We start from the raw sequence: 14,361 nt of genomic DNA on the forward strand, positions 1-14,361 counted from the left end.
GAAAGGAAGTATTCTTGTGTTTCTGCTTGCAGTTTCTGAAGTCCAGTCTTCATGTGATTGAAGACTTCATGTGAATATTTTTCTTGTGACATTATAATAATAATAATAATAATAATATAATAATAGTATTCATGTGAATAATTTTTCTTTCAAACCTAGGGTTTGGCACAGGGCCTAGCAAGTATGTGGAGAGCTAAGGGGAGGAGAGAAGGAAATTCGTGCAGAATTCCATTTAGGGAAGCAGGCTGACAGTTGTCAGGGGTCAGCAATCTCCAAATTGATAAATCTTAGAAATGGGCAACAGCACCCAGCACTTCACTTCTTTTTTTGTTTTTGTTTTTGGGCCACACCAGTTGATGCTCAGGGGTTACTCCTAGCTCTCTGCTCAGAAATCGCCGCTGGCTTGGGAGACCATAAGGGACCCCGGGGGATCGAATCGCGGTCTGTCCTAGGTCAGCAGCGTGCAAGGATGACGCTTTCTATCGCATGCGCCACCGCTCCGCCCCCAGCGCTTCCCTTCGACTCTTCTGAGCTTGCGCGAGCTGGTGTGGCAGTGTCCTGGTTGCCTAGCAACTCGATTGCTCGGCGCTCGACCCCTGACCCTGGCCGCGCTGAGACGCAGCGACCCTAAGCCAGCCAGCCTCTCGCGGTGCGCACGCGCAGACGGGGTCGAAGGTGAGGCGAGGTGAAGGAGGCGCGCGGCGGCAGGAAGCGGCGCATGCGCGAGGGCGGGAGAACCGGAAACGCACCTCAGAGGGTGCGGCACACCCTGCAGCGGGCGTCGGGCAAGGCAGGGCCCGGCGGGAAAAAAACGTTAGTTAGACCGGGAGGAGCCCTGGGGGCACGCGGGGGTCGAGTGGGCGGGGCAAGTGCTCGCCCGGATGTGGAACAAAGCCGTGCGGCAGCGCGCGTGCAGCTGCAGGTGAGCTGCGCAAGCGCGTTAGCCGGGCCGGGCGGGGCCTTCCGGGGTCACCTGGGTGGGAGGGTTTTTTCCTGGGTCTGCAAGTCCCGTGCTTTTGTGACTTTTTCTCGCTTGTCTCTGCAGCTTGGACACACCCGCTCCCGAAGCTTCTTGGAAGGAAAAAGAAAAAAATAAACCTCGCATGCAACCCCCGGCATGCCCCGTCTCTCCACGGGGGTGCATGGCCGCCGGCCTTCTGGAGCAGTGGGGGGTCCCGGGGCGCTTCGGGCCTCGGGTGTGAGCCAGATGTGGCACGTAACCCCGCCACGCCAGCCCTGATGCTTCTTCCCCGCTGCCCCTGTGTTGTGCCCTCTTCTCCCCGTGCCTGGCCCCGAGCGGATGCCTCACAGGTGAAGGGATGGATGCATGCAGCGTGCCTTTGTTTGGGGGTTCCTTCCAGTCGGGTGATCCCTTAGAGGACTTTGCATCCCCACAAGTGCACAAGAGATTGGGGGGAAACTGATGTTGCACTGACTGTGAGTCCCTCCAACCTGAGGTCCTCCCAAATTGGGACTAGTGGTTGCTGCAAAAGGGAGGCTCGCGGGGGGCTCCTAGGCTTTTGCTGTTAAGGGCCTTGGAGGTATTTTGAGCAGATTAGTCTTATTTCTTTGGGGTGGCACACCCGGCAGAGTTCAGAGCTTTTACTTCTGGCTTTGCACTCAGGGTTCATGCCTGGAGGGTTCGGGGAACCATATGGGATGCTGGGGATCGAACCCGAGTCTGACTTGCACGTGCCCAATACCTCTTTGGCCCTTGAGTGGAATAGCCTTAGGTGGGTTTCAAATTCAGCTTCGCTGGATAATTAGGATCTGGCTGGGGTGGGGTGGGGGAGAAAAATGGTACTTAACTCTGCAGCTTTCATTTTAATACTTTTTTGGTCTTGATTGAAGGACCGAGATTTACAGGACTTGTCAATGCTAGTTTCATGCATACATGGTTCCAATACCACACCTGCTACCAAAGTGCCCATTTCCCTTCGCCAGGTGCCCCTACTAGCCTTCCCCCACCATTAGATTCAGTTTTCTGGGCTCATTTAAAATACTTTATGGGGACTTAGAAGTTGGGCTCAGGGGTACATTGCTGACCTTACAGATTGGATGGAGCCTCTGGGTTCTGTTTCCATGCCTCCAAAGTAGTGTTTCTTCTGTTTATACAAAATTTATTTATTTTGTAGGAAAAAACAACCTGCAAGTGTTTTTATGGTACCATGCTAACATAGCACAGGAGTTTGCCAAATGAGGCAATATTTGGTGTTTCTTAAGGGGTCATTTAGTTGGTTGTATATATATTAGGATGAGGAAGGAAAAAAGCTAATTCATTGAAATTACTGAAGCGATTCATCACACTTAGCAGAATGGGTGCATTTCATTTTGCCGGGTTTATTGTATGAGCCAGGCATCCCACATCTCTGCTAATGTGGTTTTGGACCTTGTGGAGTGGGTAGAAAGTGGCCTCCTGCCTGGCGATTATTTGCTTTGAGCTTTTCCCAGAGTTACTCTATGTCTCTCTTAAGAAAAGTTCTAACATTGGCCACTTAGCAAATAGCTTTTAACCCAATATGCTTTCAGTTAGGAACTGAAACTGGAGAAGTATGCAGGGGTTGATTGTATTAAAAATAGGGAGGGAGAGAACTTCCTATCTTGGTCTGGCCTTTTCTCCCCAGAGCATCACATCTCAGAAATCTATAGAATTGCAAACCCAGAATGAGAGAAGCTCCAGAGGGTTGTAAATTCCCTTCATCTGTCCTCCCTCTCTCCCTCTCTTTCTTTGTGAGAATCTATTTTCCTTTCTTTGGTTTACGGCTGCTGAAGTCTACACACTTTAGTGACTCACAACAAAGCCAAAATCTGCTGAGCCATTCACATTAAGTTCTGGTTTGAACTGGTTTGAGAAGCCCTAGAAGTCAATATAGAAGACACTATTTGATTTTTATCTTGAGGCTAGATACACAGATTAACATTCAGGAACTTTTTAGCACCAGGCTTGAAACTTTAATTATATTTGAAGTTATTGAGATCAATTTGTTGTAGATTACGACTATTATAGTAGTATTCATAATAGTGATTGTAGCATTTTATTGATGTTTCTAGCTATAAAAATATTTCAGGAAAATCCTTTAAAGCAAAGCTAATCTGAACCTAAAAACTTCCAGAATTAATGTAGCTGTGGCATGTGTGTGTGTGTGTGTGTGTGTGTGTGTGTGTGTGTGTGTGTGTGTGAAATCCCGGCATCCCATATGGTCCCCCGAGTCTGCCAGGAGCAATTTCTGAGCATGGAGTCAGGAGTGGAGCCAGTAATAACCCCGGAGCACTGTTGGGTGTGACCCCCCCCCAAAAAAAACCCCCGAAACTTCCAGAATTAACGCGCGCTTGCGTGCATGTGTGTGTGTGTGTGTTATGGGGGTTGGGGATACCCAGCTCTGCTGCTGTTGGGGGAAATCATGCAGTGCCAGGAATCAAACACAAACCCCACATATGCAAGGCCAGTTGCCAACCATTGGGGCACATTCCCCGTCCTTGCGTTCTTTTAGCTGATTAATCAAATAACCTTACTAGTGTGTGATCTAAGATTTAACTTACTCACCATATGCTTCTGGTTGTCTTTTAGGAAGAAATGAGCTCCATCTAAATCAAATGTTTCAGGGTATCTACTCGGTACAGGGAACTACTTGGTTGGCCTTGTACACTGTTCAGTCTGGGAGTACAATTTTATGACATTTGGCCAGTGTATAAGCCTGCGAATGTAGAGTAATTACATACTTGTCAACTGGCCAGGATGGGTTTGCGGGGGAGGGAGAATGTTGAGTTGGTTTGGACCACATCAGATGTAGTATTTGGGGGCTCCGGAGTCCCTATGTTGTATTGAGGATTGAACCTGGATGTGCAAGCCAAATACCTTGTCCCCTTAAATCTCTCTCATCTTTATATACACTGCATTATAAATGCACATGATATTTTTGTTGTTGCTTCTGTACCATGCCAATTGGTGCTGAGGACTTTGGCTCTGCACTCAGGACTTGGGGTACCATCAAACTTGGATTGCCATATGCTTCTATGAGAGGCACTTTTTGTTTGTTTGTTTTTGGGTCACACCCAGCAGTGCTCAGGGCTTTCTCCTGGCTCTACACTCAGAAATTGCTCCTGGCAGGCTCGGGGGACCATATGGGATTCCAGGATTCGAACTACCATCCTTCCGCATGCAAGGCAAACGCCCTACCTTCATGCTATCTCTCCGGCCCGGAGACACTTTTTTTAAAAAATAAATATTTAGTGCTGTGATTTATAGTTGCTATTGTACTGATATTAATCTCAAATATAAGGCCAGAGCGATTGTACAGTGGGTAGGGTGCTTTGCCCGAGCCTGACCTGGGTTCAGTCCCCTGAATCCACCAGGAGTAATTTCTGAACACAGAGCCTGGCATAACCCCTGAACATCACCAGGTGTGGCCCAAAACAATTTAATAAAATATAAAAGAATTGCAAATACTATTTAGTTTGCACGGGATTTGGAATAAAGTACTCCTGCTTCAAGTCCTGTTTCTACTATTTGAATTTAACTGAGTTCCTCCCATCTCAGATCCGGGTTTCCTTCTCAGACAAAAAGAAACACTTCTTCCTCTGAACTGTGAGAGTGAAAACAGTCATAATTGGGGAAATTTCCCTGCTCTGGTTGTCTCAGGTTTTTCAGGTGGGAAACAATCACTCAAGTGGGTTTTTTCTCTTTGCAAAACTGGCCTCTGTCTACTCTTTATTAGGATGAATGAAATGAACCTGAGCCCAGTGGGGATGGAGCCACTGACTTCGTCCTCTGTGAGCAATGCCTTGCCAGTGTCAGGAAGCCACCTGGGCTTGGCTGCCTCCCCCACGCACAATACCATCCCTGCTCCAGGTGAGTAGGAGAGCAGGAATGAGTGGATTTCAGCATTTCATTGCCTTCTCTCCAAATGGAGATTGGTTATCAGCTCCTTTAAATAGTGCAAGGGAGGAAAAACTAGCATGTCTAAGGTGATTCTGCTGTAATACCATGAAGAATAGCTTTTCTTAGTACTGGTGGTCAGTGGATCAGAGGATCAGTAATTCCTCGTAAGCGTCTTGGATTGGTGTTCCACTCATGTAGAGTGTAATTTATATACCTGGATTTTTCCTTCATTTGCTTCATATCCTTGCCACTCCATTGCTGTGTTAATCAAACAGAATCACAATTAATGTTTGCTGAAAGCATGTATGTTTATTTTGTATTTAATCAGGAACTGATAACTACTACAGATGTGCATTGAGTTAAAGGGTAAGAGGAGAGAGATAGTAGAGGGGAACCTCCATGGAGCCCTGGTGTTGAGTATAATATAGAGAAGTTCATTTTCTTGTATCTTTAAGACAATTTTTTGGGGGAAGGGGGATTTGGACCATAACTGGAAATGGGTTTACTCCTGGCTCTATACTCAGGAATTTTTTGGTGGGTTTGGGGGTCTATATGGGATATCAGGAATTGAACCCAGGTCAGTTGCATGCAAGGCAAATGCCTTACCTGAGCTATCTTTCTGACCCCACCGTTCCCCAAACCACTTTTTTTAAGAGTGAGAAACTAGGGTTTTTTTTTTTTTAATTAAATCACTGTGAGATACAGAGTTAAAAAGTTGTTGATAGTTGAGTTTCAGTCATACAATACCAATACCCATCCCTTCACTAGTGGTCATTTCCTACCAATATCCCCAGAAACCCTTTCCTTTCTTCCATGCCACTGGTCTGCATCTATTGGCCCCCTCTTGAAAACTTATCTGTCATGTTTTATTTTTTGTTTTTTATCAAAATAGAAAAACTAGTGGGTTTTGTTTTGTTTCACATCTGGTTTGTCTTCAGGGGTTCATTTTGGTGGGACCATATGGGATGCCTAGGATCGAACTCAAGTTACTTGCACACAAGGCAAATTTTATACTTGTTATACTTTCTCTTTAGCCCCCAAGCTATTATTTCTTAACCTGGTAAGCTAGTGATTCTTAAATATCTAATACTATTTTTTTTCGGGGGGGGGGTCACACCTGGCAGTGTTCGGGAGTTATTCCTGGCTTTGCACTCGGAAATCACTCCTGGCAGGCACGGGGAACCATATAGGATGCCAGAAATCAAACTCAGATCCGTCCTGGGTCAGCAGCATGCAAGGCAAATGCCCTACCGCTGTGCTATTTCTCCAGCTCAATATCTAGTACATTTTATAATGTATGTTTGTCATTTGTTTTCTTTGGACCACAACCGGCAGTACTGAGGTCTTAACTCTGGGTTCGGGGATCAATCCTGGTGAGTTTAGGGTTGTAATTTTTTTTTAAAGCAAGACACCGTGATTTACAGTTCTACCATAGTTGAGTTTCAGGCGCACAAGACCAATCCCAGTTCAGTGTCAGCTTCCCTGCCATTCCTTCAGCCAGCCTCCTTGACAAACATATTTTTAAGCTTGGGTATATTTTTAAGTGCCTTTTTTATTTTAATTGAGAAAAGCACTTTTTCTTTTTAATAGGCCTGCCAGTGGCAATTCCAAACTTGGGTCCCTCCCTGAGCTCTCTGCCTTCTGCTTTGTCTCTAATGCTCCCAATGGGCATTGGGGATCGAGGAGTGATGTGTGGATTACCTGAAAGAAACTATACCCTACCTCCACCACCTTACCCCCACCTGGAGAGCAGTTACTTCAGAACCATCCTACCTGGTAAGTCTGTGACTCAGGTGGGGAGAAAGAACAAATCTGACTCTTCACCTTATTTCTTGGAGACTTAAGTAACACTTTTTTCCTTTTGTCACTGCAAAATACTATTTAGCGTAGAAAAATTTTTTTTGTTTGTTCAAAGGGCCAAAGGCAACGCAAAGGGAGAACTGATCCACACTGTTGAGTGGGTGGCAGGAGGGGTTGATTGAAAGGGAGGAGCATGGGGTACTTGGGGGAGGATAATGGGTACACTGGTGCAGGGTATGGTGTTGGAATTTTGTACATGAGAAATCATTATTAACATTATTGTAAACCACATCTCATTGTTTTTTTTTGGGGCAACACCTGACAGCTGCTCAGGGGCCAGCTGCTATTGTTGTTACCTGTACTCTTGGAATGTACAGATGTCACATTATTAATAGTGTAGTTTAAGCTTCATCCCACAGTAGGGTTTAGCCTGTTTTTTGTGTTTTTTTGTTTTTGTTTTGTTTTGTTTTGTTTTTTGTTTTTTTGGGCCACACCCGGTAATGCTCGGGCCACTCTTGGCTGTGTGCTCAGAAATCGCTCCTGGCTTGGGGGATCATATGGGATGCCAGGGGATTGAACTGTGGTCCGTCCTTAGGCTAGCACCAGCAAGGCAGACGCCTTACTGCTCCACTGCTCCCGCCCCTGGTTTTTGCTTGCTTTATTTATTTATTTTTGGGCCACACCCAGCGGCACTCAAGGGTTACTCCTAGCTCTGCACTCAGAAATTGCTCCTGGCAAGCTTGGGGACCATATGAACCCGGATCTATCCTGGGTTGGCCATGTGCAAGTAAAATGCCCTATCACTGTGCTATGGCTCTAGGCCCCCCCCCCCCCCACTTTTTTTTGTTTGTTTGTTTGGGCCACACCCGGCAGCGCTCAGGGGTTACTCCTGGCAGGCAAGGGGGACCATATGGGATGCTGGGATTCGAACCACTGTTGGTCCTGGGTCGGCTGCTTGCAAGGCTTATGCCCTACCACTGTGCTATCTCTCCAGCCCCTCTAGCCTCTATTTTAATTTATTTTTTGATGTCAGGAATCTAATCTAGGCTTGTGCTTGTATCATTGACATGTTACCACTGGCTCACATCTCCAGCAGTGAAGTGATTTTATTTCTTTCATTTCAGATTTTGTCATTACTCAAGGGTACTCTAGGCTCAGTGCTTGGGATTAATCCTAGCAGTGCTTAGATTATGCAGTTTTAGCCTTGAGCATGCAAAGCATGTGTCCTATCCATGAGATATTTTTCAAGACCTGAATTTTGTTTACTTTCTGCCTTTCATGCAGAAGGGCAGTGGTTCGAATCCTGACATCCCATATGGTCCCCCGTGCCTGCCAGGGGTGATTTCTGAGCATGGAGCCAGGAGTAACCCCTGAGCGCTGCCGGGTGTGACCCAAAAACCAAAAAAAAAAAAAACGACTTACCTCCATGCTATCTCGCTGGCCCCTCAATTTCATTTCTTAATGGAACTTTGTTGTATCTCAGTTCAGTTTTTACATTTCTGTAATGGTTATTTTTTAGCACATGTCTTTCTGTTGTGTCACACTCTATTATAAACTCAAGTTAATTTAATTTTTATTGTTAATAAATGTCTTATTTTAGAAATCTTGATAAAGGGCCGGAGAGATAGCACAGTGGTAGGGCATTTGCCTTGCATGCACCCAATCCAGGGTGGATGGTGGTTCGAATCCCGACATCCCATATGGTCCCTCCTTGCCTGTCAGGAGCGATTTCTGAGTGCAGAGCCAGGAGTAACCCCTGAGTGTTACCAGGTGTGGCCCAAAAACAAACAAACAAAATCTTGATAAGAACTGAGGTGCTCTGCTCAAGTTCGATTACCATTATTTTCTGTTCTGTTGTATATAGATTTTTTAAATAATTGAAATTGTATTTCTAATTTTTTTTTGAGTTTTTGGGCCACACCTAGCAGTATTTGGGAGCTACTCTCTACTTTGTAGTTGGGGGTCAGTTCTGGCAGTGCCCAGAGACCACGCTTTGCTGAGGTTTCTTGCATGCAAAGCATTTACCCCAGCTCAAGTGCTCTCTGGCTTAAGACTATACTTTTTTTTTGGTGCCATACCTGGTGGTGCCCAGCGATTACCCCTGGCTCTGCACTCAGGAATTAGTCCTGGTGGTTGGTGCTCAATAGGGGACCTGTTGGATGCCATGGATGAACCCTTGTTAGTCTCATCCAAGACCTACCTCCTGTGTTATCTCTCTAGTACCAAGGCTATACTTTTTAGAAGGGATTGGACTGGGATAGTGGGCACATACTCAGTGGAATTTGGAGTTATTTCTGGTTTTGTGCTCAGAAGTGATCCTTGGCAAAGCTAAGGGGACCATATGCTGTGCACAGATTGACTGCATTCAAGGTAAGAAAGGTAAGAAGAACCTTATTACCTGTACTGTTCCTTCATCAAGACTGTACTTTAGGGGCCAGAGCTATAGCACAGCAGTAAGGCATTTGCCTTGCATGGGGCCAACATAGGAAGAACCCTGGTTCGAATCCTAGCATCCCATATGGTCCCCCGAGCCTGCCAGGAGCGACTTCTGAATGCAGAGCCAGGAATAACTACTGAGCACTGCCAGATATGACCCAAAAACTAAAAAAAAAAAAAAAAAGAAAGTGTACTTTACATACAGTCTTGGAGATTTTACTTTGTCTACCCAGTATGTGCCCAATTTTTCTCTGTAACTGTATGATTTTCATTATTAGCCATTTTAATGATTGATTTTACTGCATAAATATTTGGTTCCTATATTAGTCTTTATCATTTCATATTTGTTATTGTTGTTATTTTAGTGTCATACTTCATTGTGTCCAGAGCTTTCTTCAGCTCTCTGCTTAGGAATTACTTCTGGTAGGGCTTGGAGGACCATATGGGGTATCAGGGATCCTTCACCATCTTAGGATTTGAGGATGATTCCAGCTGTCTACATTATAAAGCAGTGATTAGGGCTAGAGATAGCTTACCAGTCTTTTTTTTTTGTTGGTTTTTTTTTTAGTTTTGGGGTCATACCTGGTGATGCTCAGGAGTTACTCCTGGCTGTGCGCTCAGAAATCGCTCCTGGCTTGGGGGACCATATGGGACATCGGGGGATCAAACCATGTTCCGTCCTGGGTTAGTGCGTGCAAGGCAAGCACCCTACCATTTGTGCCGCCGCTCTGGCCCCAGCTTACCAGTCTTGAATGCATGGTTTGCATGTAGGAAACCTGGTTCAAGCTGAGAGTAGCCTCTAAGTATTGCTGTTTGTGTCCAGAAAACCAAAAATTAAAGAAATGCAGTTTTTGAATGATGAGCTTTAGTACATTTCAGAGGAATAGTATTAATTTTCTTTTTTTACATTTTTTCCTTTTGGGGAATGGAGTGGTAGAACGTTTCACCTTGCATGGGGCTGGCCCAGGATGGACACAGGTTCTATCTCCAGCATCTCATATGGTCCCTTGAGCCAGGAGTGATTTCTGAGCACAGAGCTAGGAGTAACCCTTGAGTGCCATTGGGTGTGGCCCTCCCAAAAAAACCAAAACATTTTTTCTCTTTTTTTCCTTTTATTTTTCTTCTCTCTCTCTCTCTCTCTCTCTCTCTCTCTCTCTCTCTCTCTCTCTCTCTCTCTCTCTCTCACTCTCACTCTCTCCCTCCCTCTCTTCCTCCCTCCATCTCCCTCTCCCTCTCTTTCCCTCTCTCCCCCCTCCCCTTCTCTCCCTCTCTCTCTTTACATTTTGAGTTTTGCAGGGGGAAAATCAGTTATGGTCTGTTACTGTTATAAACTTTTCTAGTAAACATAAGAAGTAGGTATATGGTTCGTAACAATAGAGTTGGTAGGTCATTTGCCTTGCATGTGGTCAACCTGGGTTCCATCAGAGCTCCATGTAGTCTTCCAGGAGTGATCCCTAAGTGCAGAGCCAGGAACAAGTCCTGAGCACCACTGGGTATGGCTCCCAAACAAACAGCAACAAAGACTAGGTAGATTATGTAGTTATCAAACTATTATTAAACAAATAATGTCTAATGTTTGGATTCTTTTTGTTTTTGTTTTTTGAGCCACACCTGCCAGTGCTCAGGAGTTACTCCTGGCTCTGCTGTCAGAAATTGCCCCTGGCAGGCTGAGTGGTGGCCATATGGCATGCTGGGGATTGAATTTAGGTCAGCCGCATGCAAGGCAAGCATCCTTCCTGCTATGCTATCACTCCTGCCCAATATAGAATTGTCTATATTTAACAATGCACCACAAAGTTTCTGATCTCTCTTTTCTCTTCTCAGGCATTTTATCTTATTTAGCTGATCGACCACCTCCTCAGTATATCCATCCCAACTCAATAAATGTTGACAGTAATTCAGCACTATCTATCGCCAATAACCCATCGGCTCTTGATCCTTATCAATCCAATGGAACAGTGGGATTAGAATCAGGCATCGTTTCAATTGACTCTCGCGCTGTGAACTCACATGGCACTCAAAGTCTTCATCCTAGTGATGGCCACGAGGTGGCCTTGGACACCACTATTACTATGGAGAATGTCTCACGGGTTACTAGCCCGATCTCCACCGATGGCATGGCAGAAGAGCTTGCGATGGACGGTGTGGCAGGGGAACACCCCCAGATCCCCAGTGGTACTCGGAGTCATGAGCCACTCTCTGTGGATTCTGTGAGCAGCAACCTCACGGCGGATACTGTGGGCCACGGCGGGGTACTCCCCATGCACGGGAGTGGCTTGGAACTGCCTGTAGTGATGGAGACAGACCACATTGCTAGCCGTGTCAGTGGCATATCTGACAATGCCCTCAGCGACTCGATCCACACCGTGGCCATGAGCACCAACTCTGTAAGCGTGGCACTCTCTACCTCACACAACCTCGCCTCCCTAGAGTCTGTTTCCCTTCATGAAGTGGGCCTCAGCCTAGAACCTGTGGCTGTGTCCTCCATCAGCCAGGAGGTTGCTATGGGGACAGGTCATGTAGATGTGTCTTCAGACAGTCTGTCTTTTGTGTCACCTTCACTGCAAATGGAAGACTCCAATTCAAACAAGGAAAACATGGCAACCTTGTTTACAATTTGTGAGTGTGCTCAGCCTTTTTCTTTTGGAAATACTGGCAGAAAAGTGCCATCACCCTAACAGGTTTTATCGTAAACTTATATTATGAAGGGAATATAGAAAATAGTTAGGCTTTGTGGGTTTTTTCCTGTGCCTTATATTGTGCTTTATGTTAAAGTGATTCTTCCCCCCTCGGGTAGGCAAATTGATGTATAGACATTTCTTTTTTTTGGGGGGGCCACACCCGTGGCATTCAGGTTACTCCTGGCTCCACACTCAGAAATTACTCCTGGCAGGCTTGGGACCATATGAGATGCCACGGAGCCAACCCCAGTCAACTGTGTGCAAGACAAATGCTCTGCCTGCTGTGCTATCACTATGGTCCCGGTGCATAAACATTTCTTTGGTTCTTTTGTTTGTTTTGGGGCCACATCTAGCAGTGCTCAGAGGTTACTCCTGGTTCTTTGCTCAGGATCTTAAACCGTGGCGGGCTCAGGAGACCATATGGGATGTTGGGGATAAAACATGGGTCTGCACATGCAAGGCAAATGTCCTACCTACTATGCTATTAATAACTCCTGTCCTTTCATTGGTTTTTATAGTATCTTTCCTAAATAAGGAAGAAATGTCATTTCTGTGTTTTACAGGAAAACGTAACACAATAATAGTTAAGGTCATTTTTTTTTTTTTGGTTTTTGGGCCACACCCAGTGATGCTTAGGGGTTACTCCTGGCTATGCGCTCAGAAATCGCTCCTGGCTTGGGGGACCATATGGGATGCCAGGAGATCTAACTGTGGTCTGTCCTAGGCTAGTGTGGTCCAGGCAGATGCCTTACTGCTTGCATCACCGTTCCAACTCCGTTGAGGTCTTATTTTTTGAGGGGGGTGGTGGTGCTTGGTGGTTACTCTCTTTTTGGTTTAGGTTTTTGTTTTTTGGGGGTCATATCTGGTGGTTCTCAGGAGTTACTCCCGGCTCTGCACTCAGAAATCAGGCTCAGGACCATATGAGATGTTGGGGATTGAACCCAGGTTGGTTGCTTGGAAGGCAGACGCCCTACCTTCATGCTGTAGTATCATTCTGGCCCCTCAATGATTACTCTTGGCTCTGTCTGCTTTTAGAATATTAGGAATTAATCTTGGCGTGCTCAGGGGAACCAGATGGGACTCTGGGGATTGGACCCAGGATGGTCGCATTGCAGGACAAATACCTTACTTGGTGTATAGTCTCTTCAATTTCAATATTTAACCTATTTCTTGAAATTTAACCAATAGAGTTAACTTTAGGAGTAAACTTCAGTAAGGTCCATGACTCTGCTTTTGCGGAGTAAGATAAAGTGTATCATGTATCAGATGTGTACTTTTTTATTGTTGTGGGGAAATGAAGATACAAAATCTAAATCTAAATGGATTCATACTGTATTTTCCAGCATATAAGACAACTTTTGAAACGAAAAAAAGTCAACCGAAAATCAGGGGTCGTCTTATATGCTGAGTATCTAAACGAAAATCGTCTGGATATTGCTACGAAACAAATTTTCTAACTCGATCCTGTACCAATCACTGCAAGGCTGCTCGGACTGCCTCTCTAACTCAGCCAACTCAGGCTTTTTATGTATGCACATTAGACAATATTCTGTACCCGAATCTACACTGTAAAAAGCCTGCTCAGATAGGCCAGAGTCAGAGAGGAAGTCTATTACAATATAATCTTTGAACCTTTGCTTGTTGTGATTGGCTCACTGTGGTACATACAGTTGCAGCACAGGAACGTTCTGTTTTATACAGCAAATACAGGCCTAAACCTATGTTTTAACTGTAAAATTAGGGGGTCGTCTTTTATGCCAGAAAATACAATACTCAGAATGGATCTAAATGACCACAGTTGGGTATGTAAGAGTTCTGTTTATAGGACAACCATAAAAGCAGTATTAGAATGTGGATTTTCAAGGCTGGAGTGGTAGCAGTGGTAGGACATTTACCTTGCATGTGGCTGATCCAGAATGGACCCGGGTTCCATCCTTGACATCCCATATGGTCCCCTGTGCTGCCAGGAGCGATTTCTGAGCGTAGAGCCAGGAGTAAATCCTGAGCACTGCCAGATGTGGCCCCCAAACAAACAAAATGTGGATTTTAAAGGATTTGTCTGTCACATGCTTCATGCAGGAAACATGCTGAGTGTTTATTTTATGGCAGCTTCTGTGCCACATGCTAGAGAGAAAGTGGTCTATCAGAGACCATGCATGACTGATGAGATGCAGGGCAAATAGGCTGTTGCAGAGTTGTAGTATAGAGGTACTGAAGGAGCATGATGGGGTGATAACCAGTCTTTGGAGGGACAGTGAAGACCTGTGAAGGGTTCTACAGACCTGGGTGACAAGGAAGATATTTGCAGTTTAGTTTCAGCATCTCTCACAGGACTGGGCCAGCATTTGACCTAGAACTAAAAGAACCATGAGTAAGAGTTTTTGAAGTATGCAGTGGGGTCGTGGCACTGCATCTGGTCCTTTGAGCTCTGCCAGAGTGATCCCTGAGCACAGCCAGGAGTAAGCCCTGAGCACGTCTGGGCATGGCACCTGCTACTCCACTCCCAAGAAAACTGGGTTCTCCCATTGGGAGACTAGGTAATTAGTGGAATCATTTCTTCAAATA

At 45.5% G+C, this 14,361-nt stretch overlaps 1 protein-coding gene across 1 annotated transcript in view; it reads left to right on the forward strand.

Annotated features, from left to right (window-relative positions):
• The first annotated feature begins 995 nt into the window (after positions 1–995).
• PRDM4 (PR/SET domain 4) overlaps positions 996–14,361 on the forward strand; it is a 31,297-nt gene continuing 17,931 nt past the window's right edge. Inside the window, exons 1-4 of the mRNA XM_049783112.1 lie at positions 996–1,311; positions 4,716–4,849; positions 6,470–6,655; positions 10,940–11,734. Of these exons, the coding sequence (XP_049639069.1) occupies positions 1,301–1,311; positions 4,716–4,849; positions 6,470–6,655; positions 10,940–11,734 (1,126 nt within the window). The 5' untranslated portion in view covers positions 996–1,300. The remainder of the gene's footprint in view (positions 1,312–4,715; positions 4,850–6,469; positions 6,656–10,939; positions 11,735–14,361) is intronic.

The sequence above is a fragment of the Suncus etruscus genome, chromosome 11 (assembly GCF_024139225.1).
Source record: "Suncus etruscus isolate mSunEtr1 chromosome 11, mSunEtr1.pri.cur, whole genome shotgun sequence".
NCBI lineage: Eukaryota > Metazoa > Chordata > Mammalia > Eulipotyphla > Soricidae > Suncus > Suncus etruscus.